This window comes from Parasteatoda tepidariorum, chromosome 8 (assembly GCF_043381705.1).
Source record: "Parasteatoda tepidariorum isolate YZ-2023 chromosome 8, CAS_Ptep_4.0, whole genome shotgun sequence".
Classification (NCBI taxonomy): Eukaryota; Metazoa; Arthropoda; class Arachnida; order Araneae; family Theridiidae; genus Parasteatoda; species Parasteatoda tepidariorum.
This window is the reverse complement of record NC_092211.1, coordinates 8,327,297-8,349,030: the sequence shown is the minus strand read 5'-3', so window position 1 is coordinate 8,349,030 and position 21,734 is coordinate 8,327,297. Positions and strand designations below refer to the sequence as shown.

The 21,734-nt window shown below is 29.0% G+C and overlaps 1 protein-coding gene across 3 annotated transcripts in view; it reads right to left on the bottom strand.

The window, feature by feature from the left end:
- The window catches only part of LOC107451326 (serine/threonine-protein kinase PAK mbt), a 52,357-nt gene that overhangs the window by 9,091 nt on the left and 21,532 nt on the right, over positions 1–21,734 (bottom strand). For 2 of the 3 annotated variants that reach the window (XM_071184176.1, XM_071184174.1), the window contains exons 2-8: positions 16,784–17,003; positions 15,847–16,281; positions 14,370–14,657; positions 12,261–12,356; positions 9,869–10,129; positions 4,382–4,507; positions 1,916–2,050 (exon numbers count right to left, since the gene is read on the bottom strand). In XM_071184176.1, coding sequence (XP_071040277.1) covers positions 1,916–2,050; positions 4,382–4,507; positions 9,869–10,129; positions 12,261–12,356; positions 14,370–14,657; positions 15,847–16,281; positions 16,784–16,993 — 1,551 coding nt within the window. In that variant the 5' untranslated portion in view covers positions 16,994–17,003. Of the gene's footprint in view, positions 1–1,915; positions 2,051–4,381; positions 4,508–7,415; positions 7,542–9,868; positions 10,130–12,260; positions 12,357–14,369; positions 14,658–15,846; positions 16,282–16,783; positions 17,004–21,734 lie in introns of all 3 variants that reach the window. The other variant, XM_071184175.1, reaches the window with a different exon arrangement.

Genomic DNA, 21,734 nt, shown 5'->3' with positions numbered 1-21,734 from the left:
CTCGACAGCGTTTTTCTAGTAGAATTCATTCAATTCAAGAGCATGCTACCTGAAGTCAGTGAACCTAAAGATCAATTACAAACTTTGAACATACTTTTCCCAATGTGGACACATTTCTCAGAATTTTTTTTAAGTACTCCTATTTCAAATTAATTCGGTTTTTTTCTGCTTTAGAAAGGATCAAAACTTATTTAAGGTCAAATTTAAAGAAAGAAAATCGTAATAGCCTACTATTATTATCAGTTGAATCAGATATTGCCACATATTTTGAAAACATCATAAGATTATTTGCTGAAAAAAAAGTGGAGAGAAAAAAAACCTTTTTAAAAAATCCATTAAATTGAGTACCTTTAAATGTAGAATTACGTTTTAAGGAGTATAACTTTTTCATTGAATTTGAATTTTTAAAATGAAATGTTCATATCTAAAAAAATTTCAAATGTGTTTTTCATAAAGTAAACATAAAATAAGTACACATAATAAAGTAGATATATAAGCAGACATAAATTTTGCACTTTTGAGTGTTTTGCATTTGTTGAAATGTGTTTTCCAATAAATAATTATAATCAATAACCTTAATTTTATAGATTTTGAACTTATCTTTAAATCTAAGGAAAGGTTGTGTTAGTTTAACTAATGAATAATTACTGCTTAATGATAAAGCAAAAGTTCATGATAATTCTTGTTTTCGATCACCAAATGTCTAGGACTATTTTTATTTGAACATAACTTTGCTTTGTTTTTTCATATTCTGCTTTTATATTGATTTAGTAATACTTAAGATCAAATTTTAAAGCAGTAAGAAACTATTATGTTATAAGTTGAATCCAATATTACTACAGAATAGGATTTTTAAATTCTCATAAAATTATTTGCTAAAAAAAGTGTAAAAAAATAAAAAACCTTTTTAAAAAGTCTTTTCTATTGAATATTTTTAAATGTATCAATATTTTGAGTGTAACTATTTCATTGAATATGAATTTTAATTTTTTTTAAAGTGTTGTATCTCAATAAATTATTATTTAAATGTGTCCTTAATTTTCTGAGAGTAGCTGTAATGTTGGCTCTTTTGGGTATTCTTGGGTATTTCAATGTATTTTTTAATCTCAAAATTATAATTAATAACCTTAATATCCTAATATATATGCTGAACTTATAGTTACATCTAATAAAAAGTCAGCTAGCTTTGTGTTGGTTTAAATACTAAATAAAAGAAATAATAATTACAGCTTACTATAAAAAAAAAATTCAGCTAATCAGTGACTTTTAGCAAAAATCACTGATTTCAATTGTTTGCGGTCACCAAACTATTTTTATTTTCACACAATATTGTTTTGTTGTTTTATATTTTGTTTTAAAAGATAGATGCGTAAACTTTATCTTAGAANTATAGTTACATCTAATGAAAAGTCAGCTAGCTTTGTGTTGGTTTAAATACTAAATAAAAGAAATAATAATTACAGCTTACAATAAAAAAAAAATTCAGCTAATCAGTAACTTTTAGCAAAAATCACTGATTTCAATTGTTTGCGGTCACCAAACTATTTTTATTTTCACACAATATTGTTTTGTTGTTTTATATTTTGTTTTAAAAGATAGATGTGCAAACTTTATCTTAGAATAATAATTTTTAATGGTCTGCTTTCAAGATTTCTTAGAATGTTTCTCTTGAATCATGCGGTTTAATAGATTCTTTTTTACTACTACGACTACTCTTCAGAAGAAAAAAAAAGTTTTAAAAAATTAATTGTTTTTCCATGGAATACCGAAAGTTAATGTTCATTCATGGTGATATTTTTGCATGGATTTTTCGGTTGTCATTACTTCTGCAGCATTCAAAATTACTAGAAGAAATGATCCATCCTGGTTCTACTGTACAAACAAATGAAAATATGAATAAAGGAACTGAATTAACCTTGTGAGTATTTTTAAGTTTCGGAGGAGGCATGTCCCTGATCCTACGCATAGCTTGAAGAGGGGGCTCATTGAAGAAGGGTGGTTCACCATCTACCATCTCTATTACCATGATACCCAGAGACCATATGTCAACCTGAAACACACAAGTACAGAAATTAATCAAATGACATATTTATTTGAATGCAATTGCAACACTTGTGAAGTTGGTGCAAGAATGGTGGCGAACAATCGGTAAAAATATACAGGGTATCAAAATTTCTTGCTTCAACTTAACTCCCTGTGATTTTTTTTCATTGCGTCAATAGCATAATGGGCTTACATCAATGATTAGAGGTTCAACGAAGGAACTTAATTATATTTGTTACCATTCATCATTACATGTCGAAGCAAGAGGCAAGAATTCGTTTTAAAGTGTGATGGAAGGTGAATGAAAAGGTGAATCACCATTTATGAAACTATGTACCTCTACCAGGTTAAGTGAAATTTGTCAAAATATTAGTAATATTTTGACTGTCACGAGTCTTCTAACTTCAGAGGTAATTGTGTCCATTATTGAATAAGCTAACATAATATTTCACTTTCTTTAATCACTAAAAAGTTATTAAAGTAAATAATGGAAACTATTATTATTCTGCAGATGTAGCATTTTTCAGAGTACTAATTTAGAATGCATAGGAAATAAATAGTAAGATTCATTAAAAACATATTTTTTTTCTTAAAACATAAATAATGCATGCATTATAAAAACATGTATTCCTGAAATAAATTTTGAGTTAGCTTAATTATTAAAGTACAGTTTCTAAAAGGCATAATAATGCACATTTTTTTTGTCTAATAAGGAGGCTGCTTACAAAAACACTTAAATTGCAAATTTTTATTTTTTCCTTTTTTAAATTTTTTATCCTCTTCTTTCCAAGGGTTTTCATTAAAAAGATTCAAAAAATATTCATACGATTATTTATTCAAAATATTCAAATATTTCAATAAATTTGAGAAAAATATGCTTACTTTACCAAAAGATTAGAGGCAAATTACATACTTATAAGAACTATACATATTAAACATTTGGGGGAAAAAATTATATTTAAATATCGTTAAAAAGAAAATAACTAACATTAAAGTTAAATGTTAAAAAGAAAATAACGCAGATCAATATTTTAGATGCTATAGGGATTTATATGACTATGCATGTCTACAATAAGTTTTTTTTTTTCAAAATTGTAAGATATTATAGTATTTTTCCAACCAAAGAAGTTGTGCTTAGTTTATTATGTTTTGCGTAAGCAAGAAATCAAATAATCAGTTCCATTAAGAATTATCAATCATATTGATCTTATCATTTAGTTATAAAAGTTATTATAAATTTCAACTACAAACTGATAAAAAAGAGCTTTGTAAGAAATAATTTACAATGGTTGGTTCAAAAAAATTGGGACTTTTTTTAAAATTATAATCCAAAATTATTCTGGTAGAGGGAAAAAATAGTACATTCTTTACAGCTCTCAGACATCAGTGGCAATTACCTACACTTTATAATAGCTTTGAACATAGTTCTTGTGTGTTTAAAAGGAGACTATTTTTTTCAGTAATTCGAAAAAGAAAAAACTTTTACGTTTGCACAAGTTGCAAGTTTTTTCTCTCTCTGTTTGAGTATGATCCTTTTTCTTCAAAGCATAGTTTGTTTTACTATAATAAATTACTTGCCTTTACTTGTATATCCATACCTGCCAAACATTGGAGAAATAAAATAACGGAGATTTTAGTAACCGCCCCAATTTTGGTTTTACGACTACTGATGTTCAACTCCATAGCCTTGTAATTTTAAACCCAATCCAGAAGACAAGAGAACTCCTGGATCAAGTATTGGGACAAATTTGCCTATGGAGAGGACTTTTTTTTTATAGAACTAACCAGCATTTGTCTTACATGGAGAGGAAAACCACAAAAACCTACTACAGCCTGACAGCAAAGGGAGTCTAACCCATTATTCGTCTACCAGTGACGGTATTTCACTTCAGCACTATGGTCAGTGCAAACCGGATGTGGAATGCATATCGACCAGTAATCACTGGGATTCGAACCTGTGTTTACCTCATTTGAAGGCGAACGCGCTATCCCCTGAGCCATCACAGCTCGACGTAAACATTTAACAATCAACATACTGCAGTACTGGCAATCGCACCATCTGTTGAAGAATAAAAGAAATATTTTTGATATCAGTGGATATTTTATCACTATTTTTTCCTTTTTTTCAAAATTTCTTCAACAACTACGGAGAAATTTGAGAATATGCAGGTAAACGGGAGAGAGTAGTAAAATACGGGAGTCTTCGTTAAAAAACAGTAGACTTGGTAGGCATGCATATCACTGTGCCTTTTAGATCAGGCAAATGAAAAGTTTAAATTTTAATTTAAAATGCTTGTTAAAATATTTGATGATGATAATTGATAATGAAATATCTTACTTCAGGTCCATAAGGTAGACGAGAAATGACTTCAGGCGCCATCCAGTAAGGGGTTCCAACCAGTGACTTTCGATTCGGCAACTCATTTGAGACCTGAGCGCAAAATCCAAAATCAGACAGCTTCACCTGAAAGAATAAGAAGAAAAAATTAAAAAAAAAGAAGAAAAGATTTATTTAATTTGCATTGATTTTGGAACAAAATGCTCAGACTTCTAAAGCAATTTAAAGAAGAGAGCTTTAATCTTTTGGAGCTATTCAGTCACAAAGGAATTGTAGTGAGAAATTTAATTATTTTTAATGTACTTTAAATGCTGCAGGACATTAATTAACGAAAGTAATTTTGTCCAAAACCACGCAAGAGTATCAAAATATATAGACTATAGAAGCAAACTTTTTAATCTGCTTTCAGCAATAAACTACTTTCAATATGAACCTTTATAAAAAAATTTGTTAAGTTTAACCACTTCCATTACCAATTTCTTTAGAAAAAAAATATAAAAAAAATTAGCATTTTTTATTTCATTTTATTAATAAGTACAAGGAACTAAAAAAAAATAAACTCAGTGGCGCGGCATCCTATAGAGGGCCAGGGCCTACTGTGCCTATCTCAGTATTCTTGACCTTAGGCTCTGGGGTGCAGGAGCTGGGGTATCGGTCAGATGGTCAGTCGAACGCTGCACCTCATCTACAGAGAGTTGTGTTTCTTACAGTGATGTTTGAAAACAATGAATATCCCCTGTTCTAAGTACCCCCCCCCTCAAAATCCTTCACAAGTGTTCACTTACATGTTGCATAGCTGCCAACCTTAGGAATCAAAAACTAGGAACACTATATGCAACAAAATTTTATGCACCAATTACAAGAGCAAGACAAAAATTTAACTATTAAATAATAACATTAATAGACATATATTTAAAATGACATATTTTTAACTATAGACACTATCTTTGTGGGAAATTCAAAATATTAATATAGTATAATTAGGAATATCTATATAATAGTTTGAAAACAGCCATTACCTATTAATATCTAATTATTCCTCTCGAAATTATAAAACACAGGAAAATAATCTGCATCATAAACAAATATTTCTGATGCAAGTGTTTAAATACTACAATACATTTTTTTAAAAAATAATAGCAGTAATAGTTTAAGATTCAATTTAGTGAAATGATCAGCAGCAGCTTTTTTGAATAGTGTTCACCAATAAAAAGATACTAAAAATTAATTCTGCACAATGATCACAAGCGGCGATCAGAACAAGGGATTGTTTTAAAGTAAAAATACAGCAATTTTACGAAAATTCGAATTTGTTTTACAAAAATATAGGATTTTCAGATTTTATTTAAAAATTAGGAACCAGTTTGAAAAATCCTGAACAGTTGGCAGGAATGCATATTGCAACTATGCGCAACTGTGTTACTGACTGTGGATGTCACGGATTCAATTTCACTGCAGTTGTTGCTTAAATGTAAGCCATCTATTGGCGGGAAGTTTATTAAATGTGCAATTTGGTGGGATAAAATGCCTGGTGGGAAAAAATGCCTGGTTTCCCAAGCCTCAAACCATACAATTTCATCATGTTCCCTTTTCTTTCGCTATTGATTTTTAAAATCCATCAATCATTGGCGGGATCCGCATATTGGCGGGAAGTTTATTAAATGTGCAATTTGGTGGGATAAAATGCCTGGTTACCCAAGCCTCAAACCATACAATTTTATCATGTTCCCTTTTCTTTCGCTATTGATTTTTAAAATCCATCAATCATTGGCGGGATCCGCATATTGGCGGGAAGTTTATTAAATGTGCAATTTGGTGGGATAAAATGCCTGGTTACCCAAGCCTCAAACCATACAATTTTATCATGTTCCCTTTTCTTTCGCTATTGATTTTTAAAATCCATCANTCATTTAGTTATAAAAGTTATTATAAATTTCAACTACAAACTGATAAAAATGAGTTTTGTAAGAAATAATTTACAATGGTTGGTTTAAAAATTGTGACTTTTTTTAAAATTTAATCCAAAATTATTCTGGTAAAGGGAAAAAAATAGTACTTTCTTTAAAGCTCTCAGATATCAGTGGCAATTACCTACACTTTATAATAACTGTGAACATAGTTCTTGCGTGTTTAAAAGGAGACTATTTTTTTCAGCAATTCGAAAAAGAAAAAACTTTTACGTTTGCACAAGTTGCAAGTTTTTTCTCTCTCTGTTTGAGTATCATCATCCTTTTTCTTCAAAACATACTTTGTTTTACTATAATAAATTATTTGCTTTTACTTTTATATCCATACCTGCCAACAATGGAGAAATAAAATAACAGAGATTTTAGTAACTGCCTCAATTTTGGTTTTACGACTACTGATGTTCAACTCCATAGCCTTGTAATTTTGTACCCAATCCAGAAGACAGGAGAACTCCTGGATCTAGTATTGGGACAAATTTGCCTATGTAGAGGACTTTTTTCAATAGAATTAACCAGCATATGTGTTACATGGAGAGGAAAACCACGAAAACCTCCTACAGCAAAGGGAGTCTAACCCATTATCCGTCTACCACTGAGGATATTTCACTTCAGCACTATGGTGCACGGTGCAAACCGGATGTGGAATGCATATCGACCAGTCATCACTGGGATTCGAACCTGAGTTTACCTAATTTGAAGGCGAACGCGCTATCCCCTGAGCCATCACAGCTCGACGTAAGCGCTTAACAATCCACATACTGCAGTACTGGCAATCGCGCCATCTGTTGAGGAATAAAAGAAGTATTTTTGATATCAGTGGATATTTTATCACCATTTTTTCCTTTTTTTTAAAATTTCTTTAACAACTTCAAATGTGAGAAAATACAGGTAAACGGGAGAAATTATTAAAATACGGGAGTCTTCGTTAAGAAACAGGAGACTTGGTAAATACGTATATCACTGTGCCTTTTAGATCAGGCAAATGAAAAGTTTAAATTTTAATTTAAAATGCTAGTTGATGCTTGTTTAAATATTTGATGATGATAATTGATAATGAACTATCTTACTTCAGGTCCATAAGGTAGACGAGAAATGACTTCAGGCGCCATCCAGTAGGGGGTTCCAACCAGTGACTTTCGATTCGGCAACTCGTTTGAGACCTGAGCGCAAAATCCAAAATCAGACAGCTTCACCTGAAAGAATAAGTAGAAAAAATTTAAAAAAAAAAAAAGATTTATTTAATTTGCATTGATTTTGGAACAAAGTTCTCAGACTTCTAAAGCAATTTAAAGAAGAGAGCTTTAATCTTTTGGAGCTATTCAGAGTCAGCAGGAATTGTAGTGAGAAATTTAATTATTTTTAATGTACTTTAAATGCTGCAGAACATTAATTAACGAAAGTAATTTCGTCCAAAACCTCGCAAGAGTATCAAAATATTTAGACTACAGAAGCAAACTTTTTAATCTGCTTTCAGCTATAAACTACTTTGTATAAGACCCTTTATAAAAAAAAATTGTTAAGTTTAACCGCTTCCATTACCAATTTTTTGGGAGAAAAAAAAATCAAAAAATTAGCATTTTTTATTTTATTTTATTAATAAGTACAAGGTACTAAAAAAAAATAAACTCAGTGGCGTGACAGCCCATAGAGGGCCAGGGCCTGCCTACTGTGTCTATCTCAGTATTCTTGACCTTAAGCTCTGGGGTGCAGGAGCAGCTGTTCCGGTCGGGAGGTCAGTCGAACGCTGCACCTCATCTACAGACAGTTGTGTTTCTTACAGTGATGTTTGAAAACAATGAATATCCTCTGTTCTAAGTACCCCCCCCCCCTCAAAATCCTTCACAAGTGTTCACTTACATATTGCATAGCTGCCAACCTTAGGAATCAAAAATTAGGAACACTATATGCAACAAAATTTTATGCACCAATTACAAGAGAAAGACAAAAATTTAACTATTAAATAATAACATTAATAGACATATATTTAAATAGACATATATTTAAATAGACATATATTTAAATAGACATATTTTTAATTATAGACACTATCCTTGTGGGAAATTCATAATATTAATATAGTATAATTAGGAATATCTATATAATAGTTTGAAAACAACCATTACCGATTAATATCTAATTATTCTTCTCGAAATTATAAAACACAGGAAAATAATCAGCATCATAAACAAATATTTCTGATGCAAGAGTTTAAATACTACAATAATTTTTTAAAAAAAATAATAGCAGTAATAGTTTAAGATTCAATTTAGTGAAATGAACAAATAAAAAGATACTAAAAATTACTTCTGCACAATGATCACAAGCTGCGATCAGAACTAGGGATTGTTTTAAAGTAAAAATACAGCAATTTTACGAAAATTCGGATTTTTTTAAACAAAAATACAGGATTTTCAGATTTTATTTAAAAATTAGGAACCAGTTCGAAAAACTCTTAACAGTTGGCAGATATGCATATTGCAACTATACGCAACTGTGTTATTATATGTGGATGGCACGGATTCAATTTCACTGCAGTTCTTGCTTAAATGTAATGCCACCTATTGGCGAGAAGTTTATTAAATGTGCAATTTTGTGGGATAAAATGCCTGGTTTCCCAAGCCTCAAACCATACAATTTTATCACATTCCCTTTTCTTTCCCTATTAAATTTTAAAATCCATCAATCATTTTTTGAACACCTGGTAGAAAAAATTAGAGAAGAGTAAGTACAGGATTTTGTTTGCCCATCGACAAAAACAGCAATTACAAGACTGCAAATAACTGCTTTTTGCACTGTTGTAATATAATACAGTAAAACTTCAACAATATTTTAGGGATCAAATAAATATATTGCTGTAGAGGGATAGATTAGTATATCGAGGGCCTGCCTACTTTGGAGACATAAGATTTTTTTCAAAATTTTAATGCTATATATGTGATGTATTAACTATAAATCTATTTATATATCATATAAAAATATAATTTGCTGAGTGTTAATTATGGTTAAATATGAAATCAGTGACTTCTTAAGAGATAAGGGAGGCAATTCTAAAGAATAGAAGGTCTTGGGGTGGTCTATGTACGTCAAGGATGGTGTATTGAAATTTGAATACAAAAGCCATTCACTGTGGTGAAAAGAAATAAGATAAGAACATAATCAGCAGTGAGTCTTCTCGTGTCAGAAAAGACCGGAGAAAAAAGGCAAAATATGATGAAATAAAATTTTTTACATTTGAAAACCAATAATAAATAAGGAAAATAAGGTTTAGATTTGAAAAAAAAACTTTTTACAGGGGTTTATTGCTTTAGAGAATATCGCAATATTGAGGGGAGGATAACATTAATTCATATGCAAGTTTGTCGGGATCACAAAACATTATCGTAATAGAGGGAATTATTGTTGCATCGGATATCGTAGTAGCGAGAGTTCTCTGCATCAAAGTTATTAATATTGTAATATAATATAAAATTGAAAAGAATAATTAAAAAATTTTGATATTAGTGCAAATCAATTTATTTACCCGTCCATCACTAGCCAGTAAAATGGAGTCACTCTTAATATCCCTGTGAATAACACCTTGAGAATGAAGAAAAGCAAGAGCCTTGAGACACTGCTTGCAAACAGTTGCAATCTGCTCCTCGTCCATTCTGGAGTGGGTCACTATGTCGGTCAGAGCTCCACCCTCCAGAAATTCCATGACTACCCATAATTCATCTCCCACTAAGAAGCTGTCAAACATTTCAACAATATTTGGATGGTGATAATCACGCATGATGACAACCTGCAAAAATGAAAGACATCATACTATAAGACAGGGTTTCAACAAAAAAATAAGCAACTTTTAAGCACTCAAAAAATATTATTAATCACTTTCCAAAACAAAATCATAATTAGAATCTTTGCAGTAATAAAAAAAAAATTTAAAAAATTTTATCGTTTAAGGTTCTTAATTTATAAGCATAAAATCACTAAAATTCAAAAACATTTTCAAAAACTCTACATAATCATGATAAAATAACTAGTTTCTGATAAATATTTTTAAAAGAAATAAAATTAAGCACTTTTTACAAACACCGAATAAAAAAAAAGCACCTTTAAGAGCTTTTAAAAAATGTAAAATCAAAAATAAGCACATTTAAGCACTTAAAACTCAAAGGATCTCAAAAGTAACAAATCTAAAAAAGTTTTTGTTGGTATAATCTCGAAAATGCGAATGATTTTACGTCTCGTTACTAATAATCGTATATATACTTACAACCTGAAATTAAAGTGGTTCTTGTTTGTTCTTTCTTTATTTGTTTATTGAATGATGCTGTGATTATGTGAGATAGTTGTAAGCAAGCAATATTTTTTTTCGTGCTTTTTATTTATAATACTTGATTTGTTCATACCAAGTTCTGTTTTAAATTAAATCTTCACTTACAGTTCTAATAAGCCCACATTTGACTCTAGAATTATCTTCTAACTTTGAACTAAAAGCACTGTGCAATGGTATAAGAGACACATGCGGCTATAGATATCACAAAAGGCACTAATAATAATCAAATAAACGATTCAGAATTGATTTGCAACGAAATGTCGAGTTGAAAATAAACATTTTATTTTTAAAATGAGNAAAATTCATGCTTGACTGGTAGGCACTATTTGGCATAATTCCGGCGCCAAGCAGACAACGGTATTGCGTCAAATAGCATTCCGCTTTGTTTACTTTCACTATCAGTTCTCGTTGAACAAACTATAGTTAACTCATTTTCGGCCAAAGGTGCGCAAATGCACCGTTTCAATAAATATATTTTTATTAACACTGTGATGAATATTTTTCACTAATTTTATTTTTCTGCTATTGTCAAGAGTTCTGAAGAGATCCATAAATTATTAGTAATTTAATTGGAATAAGCACTTTCTGTTGAGAAATTTGTAAGCTATTCAAGTTTTGTTTTAAAACTTAAAGCCGTTATTGACAAATAAAATTTTTGGAAAATGTATAATTATTCATTTTGAGATTTGTCATACATTTTTAAGATGGATTAAAGTTGCATATCAGTAAATAAAAAAAAATTTTAAATCATAAAAAAACAAGCGTTCAACTAAATAGTTTGTCCATTAATTTAGTGAAGGATGCCTATATGTACCACTTTATTTCTTAAATAAAAAATAATATTTCCTACATGAAGTTTTTTGAGTCTTAATAAATTGTAATGCAAGCATATTTAAATTAAAATAACACCACATTTTATTACATTTCCATGCTTGGCCTAAAATGGGTTAACACAAATTTTTACTGGTTTGTTTACAGGTCTCTTATTTTTTCTCTAAAAAAAAAGTCCCCTGATGAAGGAATGTTCTGCAAACACACAATGATATTTTATTTTTATTTATTTTTATTATTAAGTAATTTTATGTTGTTACTAATTTACTAAAATACAAATTTGGTTATAGCTGCACTGTGCGCTTTTCCAATTTGAATTTATGAAGTAAAATGTTCAATGCTGTTCTGCTATGTAATAAAGTAGTAAAATGTAAGTAAAATGTTCACTGTTGTTCTAAAATGTTCTGCATGTACTGTCCATTTTTCAATATTTATTAGAAATTAGAATTTGTGTTTGAATAAAGAGAGTTTGTAATGTTCACAAATATGGTGAAATATGTTTTGTGACAAAAATGCAGAAAAAAATATGTAAGAGTAAAATCAAACATCCAACACTGCACGCCATCTCTCACATAAATTGCTGGTCTGGGGGACCACCGATAGTTACTTTATGGCAAAACTGATTAAAATTTTAGATCAGCATAAATTTCAAGCCGTGATATTTCCTATATTTTCCTTTTTTCTATTATTCTTTTCAAAATCTATTTTCTGTTTACCCACTTTTAACTAATTTCTTTTGAATAAATTAATGAATTAAAGTTACCTGCTCATGTGAGAGTCTCTGCTGTTCTAGATGATTTTGATTTTGGTTTGACTTAGCTGGAGGACGTGTTTCAGATTTAACCGGCTCTTGAGGAGTCTGAAAGAAGAGAATTACAAATTAGCAAATCATACAAGTTCACTGCATGTAAAGGAAAACACATAATTGAATCAGAATAACATAAAAAACTAGGAAATAAAGGTAAATAAAGCTAAAAATTCCTATTTGGAAAATCAAAGTAAAAAAAAATAAACCCTTCTATTTGTGGAAAGCAAAACATCGAATTTCAGAACTCAAGATATTCTATCAAAAAGCTTGAAATGGATTTATAACCAGAATTAGATTAGCAAAAATATCAAGGAATCATTAACTATTTCTAACACCACAGAATTTTTTTTCAAATAATTGAAAACAACATTTATATTTGAGGTATTTTTAGAATCAATTACTCTGAAAAATGACCCCCAGGGCATATTAAAATAATATGAATAAAGAAAAATATTTAAACCAAAAATAGATTTGACAATTGAGTACACTTAAAAATGTACTTATTAGTACACTGCTTTTAGACCACTAAGCACTTTTTTTTTTATCTTCATTTAATTTCTTTTCTCACCTATAATAAAAGTTATAATAAAAATGTTTTCAATTATAGTTAAATAGAGAACAATGCTGACTAAACCAGAACTAAATCAGGGTTCCCACTCTTTTAACAAAGCAAATATTAAGGACTATTAACAATTCCTTTTTAAAAAAATTAAGGAATTTTTTGAAAAGTTAAGGACATTAAAAATAGTATGAATGTTTATCAATGAATATAAGTGCCAATTAGTTACATTTCTTTTAAAAAAAATCAATAAATTTAAAACAAAATTTATTTGTATTAATTAACAGGGCTCACCAAAGTAGGACCAGGCAATCTTTGCAAACCTGGGCCAGGTTTGCTTCAATATTTTTAGATTGTTAAGGTTTAACGACATTTTTGAAACTAATCCAAATTCCATTTTTAATGATTTCATTGAAATTGAATTGTAAAATGAAGTGCAAAAATTGAGATTTGCAATTTTTTTTTCAACAGAATATTTAGTTGAAATGTTAACTGAATGTAATGATTATTAAAATCCAAGTTTGAATTTAATTCTATTAACAAAAAGTTGACGATTTTTAATTAAGAAAATTTAAATTTTTATATAACAATCTGCTTATCCTTATGTAATAAAAATAAAAGGTTAACAATCTAAAACATTTATAAAAAAAATTTACCTTGCAACAAAACAAGCTATAAATAGTTACCAAATATTTTACTTTCTTGTCAGAAGCAAATCATGCATTCTTATTTAGTACCCAGGAATAAAAACTTAAAAACCTAAATTTAACTTAAAAACCTAAGTACTAAAAACCTACATTTACTAAGTAAGGACTTAACTTTTAAAATGAAATACACAATTTTAAGGCACATATACTACTTAATTGTATATAGGTACATAATTATAATTAATTTATGCATACATTTGCAATGAAATAAAGAAAAATAACACTAAGATAAAAGTACTAAATTAAAAAAGACTGAAATTTTAAATTAAAATGATAAAATTAAATTGAATCAATGTACAAGTTTTTGTTTAAATTAGAACTAACCCTTATTGTCTTTTTATTATCCTGTATTTGAACAACTAAAACTTTTTGCTCACAGTACTTCAAATTTCAGTTTATGTTCTTTAGTTTTTCGATTAAAAGAGAGAAAATTAGGTTTCAGAATAGTGTATTGGAAATGAGAAAGATCAAATCTCTTTTTGTGTGTGTGTCTTGTTTTGATAAATTCATTTTTATTTTTTATTTATTAATTTTAGAATTGTCTAAGAAGTAGAGAAAAGTTATCGGACTTTAATTTAAAAATTTTTTTTATAATTCTAAGTAGTTAAGGGGAAAAACTTATTATTAACAATATATTATAGAAATTCCCAAATAACGTAATTTTTATTACTCAGGCCGTAATCTAAACTATGAAATCATAAAAATTACGAATAAATTGTAATTGTTGGCATGTTTGCAGCGCTAAAAAAATTAAGAAAATAAAAAGAATCAGGAGGAAAAAAAAGGGGGTAGAACTACCTTATTGTTTTCTTTATGCTCAACAGGCAGAGGAGGTTGCTCTTTTGGCTGATGAGGTTGAGTAAAAGGTGGCCTGGAAGGTTTACTACTTCGATCCATCTGATTATTGTTTTGGGAGATGTTTTGCTGGTTGTTGATATTCATATCAGGTAAATTCTTTGAATTTGGATGAGAATTGCCATTTGGAACTGGGGGGCGGTGCGAAGGTGGATTGCCAGGCGGTGGATGCCCAGGATGAGGTGAATATTGATTTTGCATCGGAGGCACAGGGGGCATTTTTGATGGAACCTAAAAACAAACAAATATAAGATAAGTTTGATACTGATCATAAAATAAAACTTTAATTTTTATAGGCAATCTAGATGAACTCTTACATAACAGTTAAAAATATTTTATCATTCACAAAGATAAATTATATATCTAATACTTAAAGGTAATCAAAATTAACAAAATACTGATTTCTCCAATAGTTTAATCAGGATTGAAAAAGAAATCAATTTTTAAAAAAAAATAATACTTTTTTTTAGTTTATAGTAATTTTTTTTTTAATCTAGGTCATTTAATAGATTAAAAATAAAAGTTAAATATGAATTAAGCACTGAATTAAAAGTAACAAACATGAAAAGAATTCAATAAAAACCTTTTTTTTTATTAATAATAAATAAACAATTCAGAAATATCCACTTTAGTTCCATAAATATACTAACACAATAAAGCATAATAAGTAAATATTTTATGTTTACACATTAACATGCAATAAATATCTAATATTAAAATATTAGTTAGAGTAATAAATGCCAAAAAGTGAATCGCCCCCCATTTTGTCAGTATAAAGAAAACCTTATACTTCAGAACTATTTACATTAATGACATTATTTACATTAGAACTATTTACATTATACAATTTATGAGATCAAATATTTTTACAAAACAAAAATTCTCGTTTGAACTTTTCTTACTATTGTCTGCTGCATAGAAGAAAATAAATTTAAAAAAACAATTAAAATATTTCAAATAAAATTCTCTTCGTTAAAATTTTTTTCTTTCTTTTTCAATAAAAAGTGATTTTGAAAATCTTACAATAATTAATTAAAAAACATTTTACATACATAGAGTACAAACTCGCTTACACTAATAGCTAATTTTAAAATTTAAGAGAAAAATTCAACATCAGTATATTGAATTAAAAAGAACTTTCTCTTAATGCTATTGAATATAGTGAGCGTAATTCACATTTAACAAGATAAAAAGAAAGTTACAGAAATGTTTGATCTTAACTCATTTTAAAATTACATTTTTTTTATTAATTTTATAAGCTAGCAGAACATGAATTTTAGAGATTTTAAAGCTTAATTTTCAATTTACACAGATTCTCAAAGAGGTGTAGTTTAACATTGTGTAAAAATTATAATACATTATGTTTCAAAACATTTTCAATATTTTTTAAAAGCTCAATATCCAAAGAAAAAATAATTACTAGATTATGATATTGTTCCTCGTGATTCCAATCACCATCTCTGTCGGGAGGTCGGGAATGATCTTCGACGGCATCGAAAGGAGGAGGGCCGACGCCTTTGGGTTCCTGACCGTAAGGAGATGCATCTCTTCTTCCCTCATTTCTGTATGTATTGTGATGAACGTGTCTGCGGTTTGGAATTTGTTGTTGATGGTGCATGTTGTGCTGATGCGTATGGTGATGAGGATAATGTCCTTGGTAAACGGGAGGTCCACCGGGGGGTGGGTGAGGTCCGCTGTGCTGGATTTCATCTTCTGGAACAGGAGGGGGTAGCCTGCTTAAGTAGTCTCTGCGGATTTGAGGAGGGCTCTCTTTCCTCAGAGAATTCGATCGTGTGACCGAAACTGGACCGTTGCGATGCATAGTGCTGGTACCATAACTCCCTCTTACTATCGTCTGCAAATTCCAATAATATATATAATATATATACATACAGTACTGGTCAAAAATTTAGACTCAGTTGTATTTAGTTCAAAACTTTCAAAAATGGTTAAATATTTCTGACTTAAACGTATAATTTATCAAATATAAACGTCAACAACCTTAACAATAAAAAAAAATTGTATGTTGTACAAAAAGTCACAAAATTCTAAGAAATTGTGTCATTATATATCTATATGTAATTGTTTTTCTAATCGAAATTAAAAAGCAGTCAAAATGACTTCCTAGTGTTAATATTTGTAGTGTTAGTCACGCCAAAAAAGGCTCTACAATTTCATAGCCAAATGCACGATTATGGCAATGTGAAAAACATTGCCCACCGACTAAGTTTACTTCTCAAAGAACCGGCTAGCAATCTGAAGCTGATGTATTAGTACAAATGCAAAAAATAAATAAATAATAATCCATGAGTTTATTCAAAAAAAAAAAAAGAGAGAAAATAATCCAAAAGACTTACATGAGATTTTATGTCCATCATTTCGATTGGTGTGATCTGAGACGGATCGATGATTGGCTTTGGCCGGTTTGAGATGGGCTGGATAAGGCTGGCCCACTGAGGAGGAAGACCCACAAATTTACCCTCTTTTCTGTCATAACCAGTGTGGACACGATGTTCAAAGTTCGTTGGCAAAGATATGATTGGCTTCTTTTTCTTCTTTGCAAACATTGTGTGATATCTAACAAACAAAAAATTATATAGGGGTGAGATTAGCTCATTTAAAACTATGTAACACAAATAAATCTAAATATCATAGAACAAATTTATTTGGAGAGAAAAAAAACAAGAGTCTTATAGATAAGTTATTAATAGATAAGTTATTAACATAGAATTTTCTCAGACATTGACATCACTAAAGAACATATCTTTGTGCTGGTGTATGACAAGGTATAAAATAATGAATAATGGACAAATAAATTAGTTTAAGAGCATACCTGCCAACATTGGAGAAATAAAATAACTGAGATTTTACCAGCAACATTTTTTAGGCTACAAGTAAAGTTCTGATACATCATGTAAGCAGGGGTCTGTCCAGACATTTTGTGAAGGGTCCGTTTTTCGTGAAATTGTGAAAAAATTACTCACATTCTTTCAATCAGGGTCCGCTTTTATGNACAGAGGGAAAGATTCCGTAATTTGATGCACAATTTTTTAAACTGTATCATTGAAAATATTACTGATAGATTGGGAGATTTGGATAAAATCGAAATGTTCAATATATTTATACCTAGCAGGATGCCCCATAGTTCGGAATTAAGTTATTCTTTGTCAGATAACTTACAGTACTTGTTTGATATAAAGTAGTTTTAGAAGCCTAATGGCATTTTAGCATTTTGCTAAAACTTTTTTTCAGATTTTAGCTTTTTTGCTAATGAATTTTTAGACTCAGCTTAAACCCTGGTATGACAAGGTATAAAATAATGAATAATGGACAAATAAATTAGTTTAAGAGCATACCTGCCAACATTGGAGAAATAAAATAACTGAGATTTTACCAGCAACATTTTTTAGGCTACAAGTAAAGTTCTGATACATCATGTAAGTCAAAAAGAGAAATTCAAAATTAATTGGAAATAATATAAGCACTTATATTTAGCGAAGTAAAAAATATGTCGATAATTCTTAACCTAAGGAAGAGTTTTTCAAACCCATTATTAATAATTACATAAACACTCAACATAATGCAGTACTGGCACCATCTGTTAAGTAATAAGAGAAGTATTTTTGCCATCAGCGGATATTTTATCACCAATTTTTTTTTAAAAATCTCTTCAACAAATACAGAGAAATTCGAGAATATATGGGTAAACAGGAGATAGTCGTAAAATACAGGGGTTTTCGTTAAAAAACAGGAGACTTGGTAGGTATGAAAGAGACAGCAAATTACTAAATTAGAATAGTGAACAGAATGTAATGTTAAGAGAAATTAAATAGAAAGCACATAAATATTTCCATTCTGTTTCAGAATTGATGATTAATGGTACTGATAAAAAAAAAGTGAAATTTTTTATTTAGTGATCAGAACATCACATATTTAAGATACAAATTTAAAAGTTTGAAGGATAGATTTTAAAATGCACTGTGTGGACAAAATAAAAAAATGGACCACCCCGTATAACTTTGGATCTACTTCATATTCTGGGACTCAATTTTAATGGTTCAAAAGGATATTCAAATATACCCTAACTAATTAGTGTAGACAATATTTTAAGTTACGAAATCTGACACAAAATCGCATTTTGTCCGAATAAACATAGCCTGTTTTTAAAGATGGATTCGGATTTCTGAACCCTGAAATACAGTGGATAGCCGCAATGTGGGAAATATGGTGTCAAAAGTTTGTTCAGAAGAGCATTCCAATAGTTAGTTCAGGAGAGCAGGTTTGGATCCCTTAATGCTTATTTTACTTTTTGTGTATTTCACCACATCTCGAAAAAGTCATATTTTAAAAAATTTGGTTTCTCAGCAACTATTCGACTGATTTTACTCAAATTTTGTATTTTGCCATTTAAAATAGAATTCCTTAAAATGATGCAAGAAATTTTATGCTTGACAACTCAAAAGTTTTTCGACTAATATTAAATAAAATATTTTCTAAAAGTTATATTTTGCATGGAAAACGAATAATTGAATCAACGAATTTTATAAATGTATGAAAATTTTTTTCAATTCGTTTAAAAAATTAACGAGATATGGCGAAATGACGCAAAAATAAAACTGACATCCAAAATTTGGACCACTATTGACCAAACTATTGGGACCATTTTTCCCAAATTGCAGCTACCCCCTACATTTGTAGTCATTGGTGGTCAGAAATTCCAATCCGTCGAAGAAAAAAAAGTATGTCTATTCTGAGTAAGTACGTTTTTGTGTCTGTTTTCAGAACTTAAAATATCGTTAGCACTAATTAATCAGCATATTTGAGGTCACCCCTTCAAACCTTTAAGATTGAGTCCTAGAACGAGAAGATCCGATCATTAGAACAAAAGTATTCAGGATGGTTTGTTTTTTACTTTGCTTACTGTATCTACTATTAATCAGTTAGTACTATACATGCTTACTTCACAAAATCAGACTTGAAATAGGTGACATTTTTTTATGTATTCATATCATAAAATTATTTCGTAGTGAAAATATGGTCCAAATAGTTAAAATGGGAGAGAACCCTCTTAAGAACGTTAAAAAATATTTCGAGTAATAAAAGTTTGAAAACGTAACATTAATTATTGAAGCGAAAAAAAAAAAATTAAGAACTTAATTTGTTTTTTAATTTTATGAAAAAGATTTTTTGATTGAATTAATTAATAAATTATTATTAAAATTAGTGAGAAATATTCTTTGGATAAACAAGTTCAAGGGAAATTTTTTTGATCTTGTAAATAGCTCCCCGAAACATAAAAAAATATGTAAAAATAAAATCACGGTATCCTAACTTTTTACCTCCTTTAACAAAACAATATGGATTATCTTTTGCTTCAAATCTATAGGCCTAAAATCATTGGATAAAAAGGGTGTGTGTTTATTCACCAAACATATGTTTTCACGTATGATTTCGTAATTAGAAGATTAAATTAAGTTAACCTTTAAGTTAAGTTAACCATTAAGTTAACCCTTCAAATCATGATTAACGTATCAATCCATTAAAAAATTAGTTTCTTAAATCAACTTATTCAAAGTAAACTCACAGCACATGCTTTTAAATCAAATAAGACTGTTTTCTGCTTTTTTTATTTGTGCATTATATGTTCTATTTTTGAAACTTAATGAGTTTATTGTAAATATGCTTCCAACAAATATTTTTTTTACATTGTATTTATTAAATATAGTAAATTTTTCTTTGTAAATTATTTTTTTAAAAAATCACACATGCTTCATAATTTCTTTAACCATAAAAATGTAAAAGAAACATGTGAAATCTATCAAATACAAACAGTAGATTAGTATATATATATATATATATTCTTTACCCTTTAATAGTAATTTAAGTAAGATATATGTAGATTTGCACAGTTATTACAGTCTTTAATATGGTTGCTGTTATTTCAAAGTGACTGAATATATTTTATTTTTAACTTCACGGCTTCGAATTTTTGTATTTAAATACTATATTTTTACAGAGCAGGATTTAAAAAGGATCACGAGGCGAAAATTTTCACCTAATTATGGATTGTTACAACATTGTAAATAAAAACACATCATTGTAAATAAAAACACATTATTTTCCAAACACACATCATTAAATCAAATATAGTGGTGTGAACAAAAAAAGAAATCGCGAGTATGAATGATAAATTTAAAAAAATCTAATTTATAAATATTAATTCATTAGGAAGGAAAAAAAAAAAGACAGGCAGTAGCAAACTTTTAAATTAAAAAGGTTAATGTTTGTAACAAGTTATTTTTTGAAACACACATGTCAGAAAATTACTATGATCAAATGCAGTGGAAACAATAAAAGAAATCATGAGTTGGAATGATAAATTATCGAAATCTTATCTATAAATATTAATGTCTTTTTCTCCAAGAACGAAAACGACGCACAGGGCAAGTTTTTAAATTAAAAACTTTAATGGTTCCACAACGTGTTTTCAGAATACTTTAAATACATATACATTGTGTACCCCTGGCACAATCGCAGCGACATAGTCGCAGAATGTTACAGAGTTCTTGCAGAATGATTTTTCTTTTGAAAAATGAAAATAATTACTTTTATTTAGAAGTTTACGCGTAATATTTGAATCATGCCTTTTTTCACTTTTTGAAGCTCTCAATTTACGCCGATAGTATCGTGAATCGATGTAATGTTCCGATTGTATTTTGGGTAGTTACTGATATTGATTTTCACGCGGATTTTATATATCCCGATATATTTTAAACAATATAGAAAATTCGAATCTTGCATTTGAATATATACTTTTTTAAGGCAATGATTCTATCGAATTTTATACAGTTATTGCTACGATTTCTCCATAGTTTATAAATCCGATATTTTTAAAAAATATTATTTATTACAACAACCTAATCTCGAAACGAAACACGCATTTGAGGAGTCCGATTAGCATGATTTTGAAAACTATCTTTTATTCGGCAATTACTACTATAAATTAGAATTTTTTTTTTTTTTACAGTGATGACAAAATGCGAAGCAAGAAATAATTTGTGCGCCCCCCCCCCAACATAATGCGAGAATATCACCCATAATATTAGAATAAAAAATTTTTATAAGTTCAATTTAAAAAAAAAAAAAAATTTTTTTTCGTAAACACAGCGTTTTTATTATTTTAAATTAGTAACATACATGTTTGTATTATTAAAAGTATCTTGCAGANCCCCCCCCAACATAATGCGAGAATATCACCCATAATATTAGAATAAAAAACTGTTATAAGTTCAATTTAAAAAAAAAATA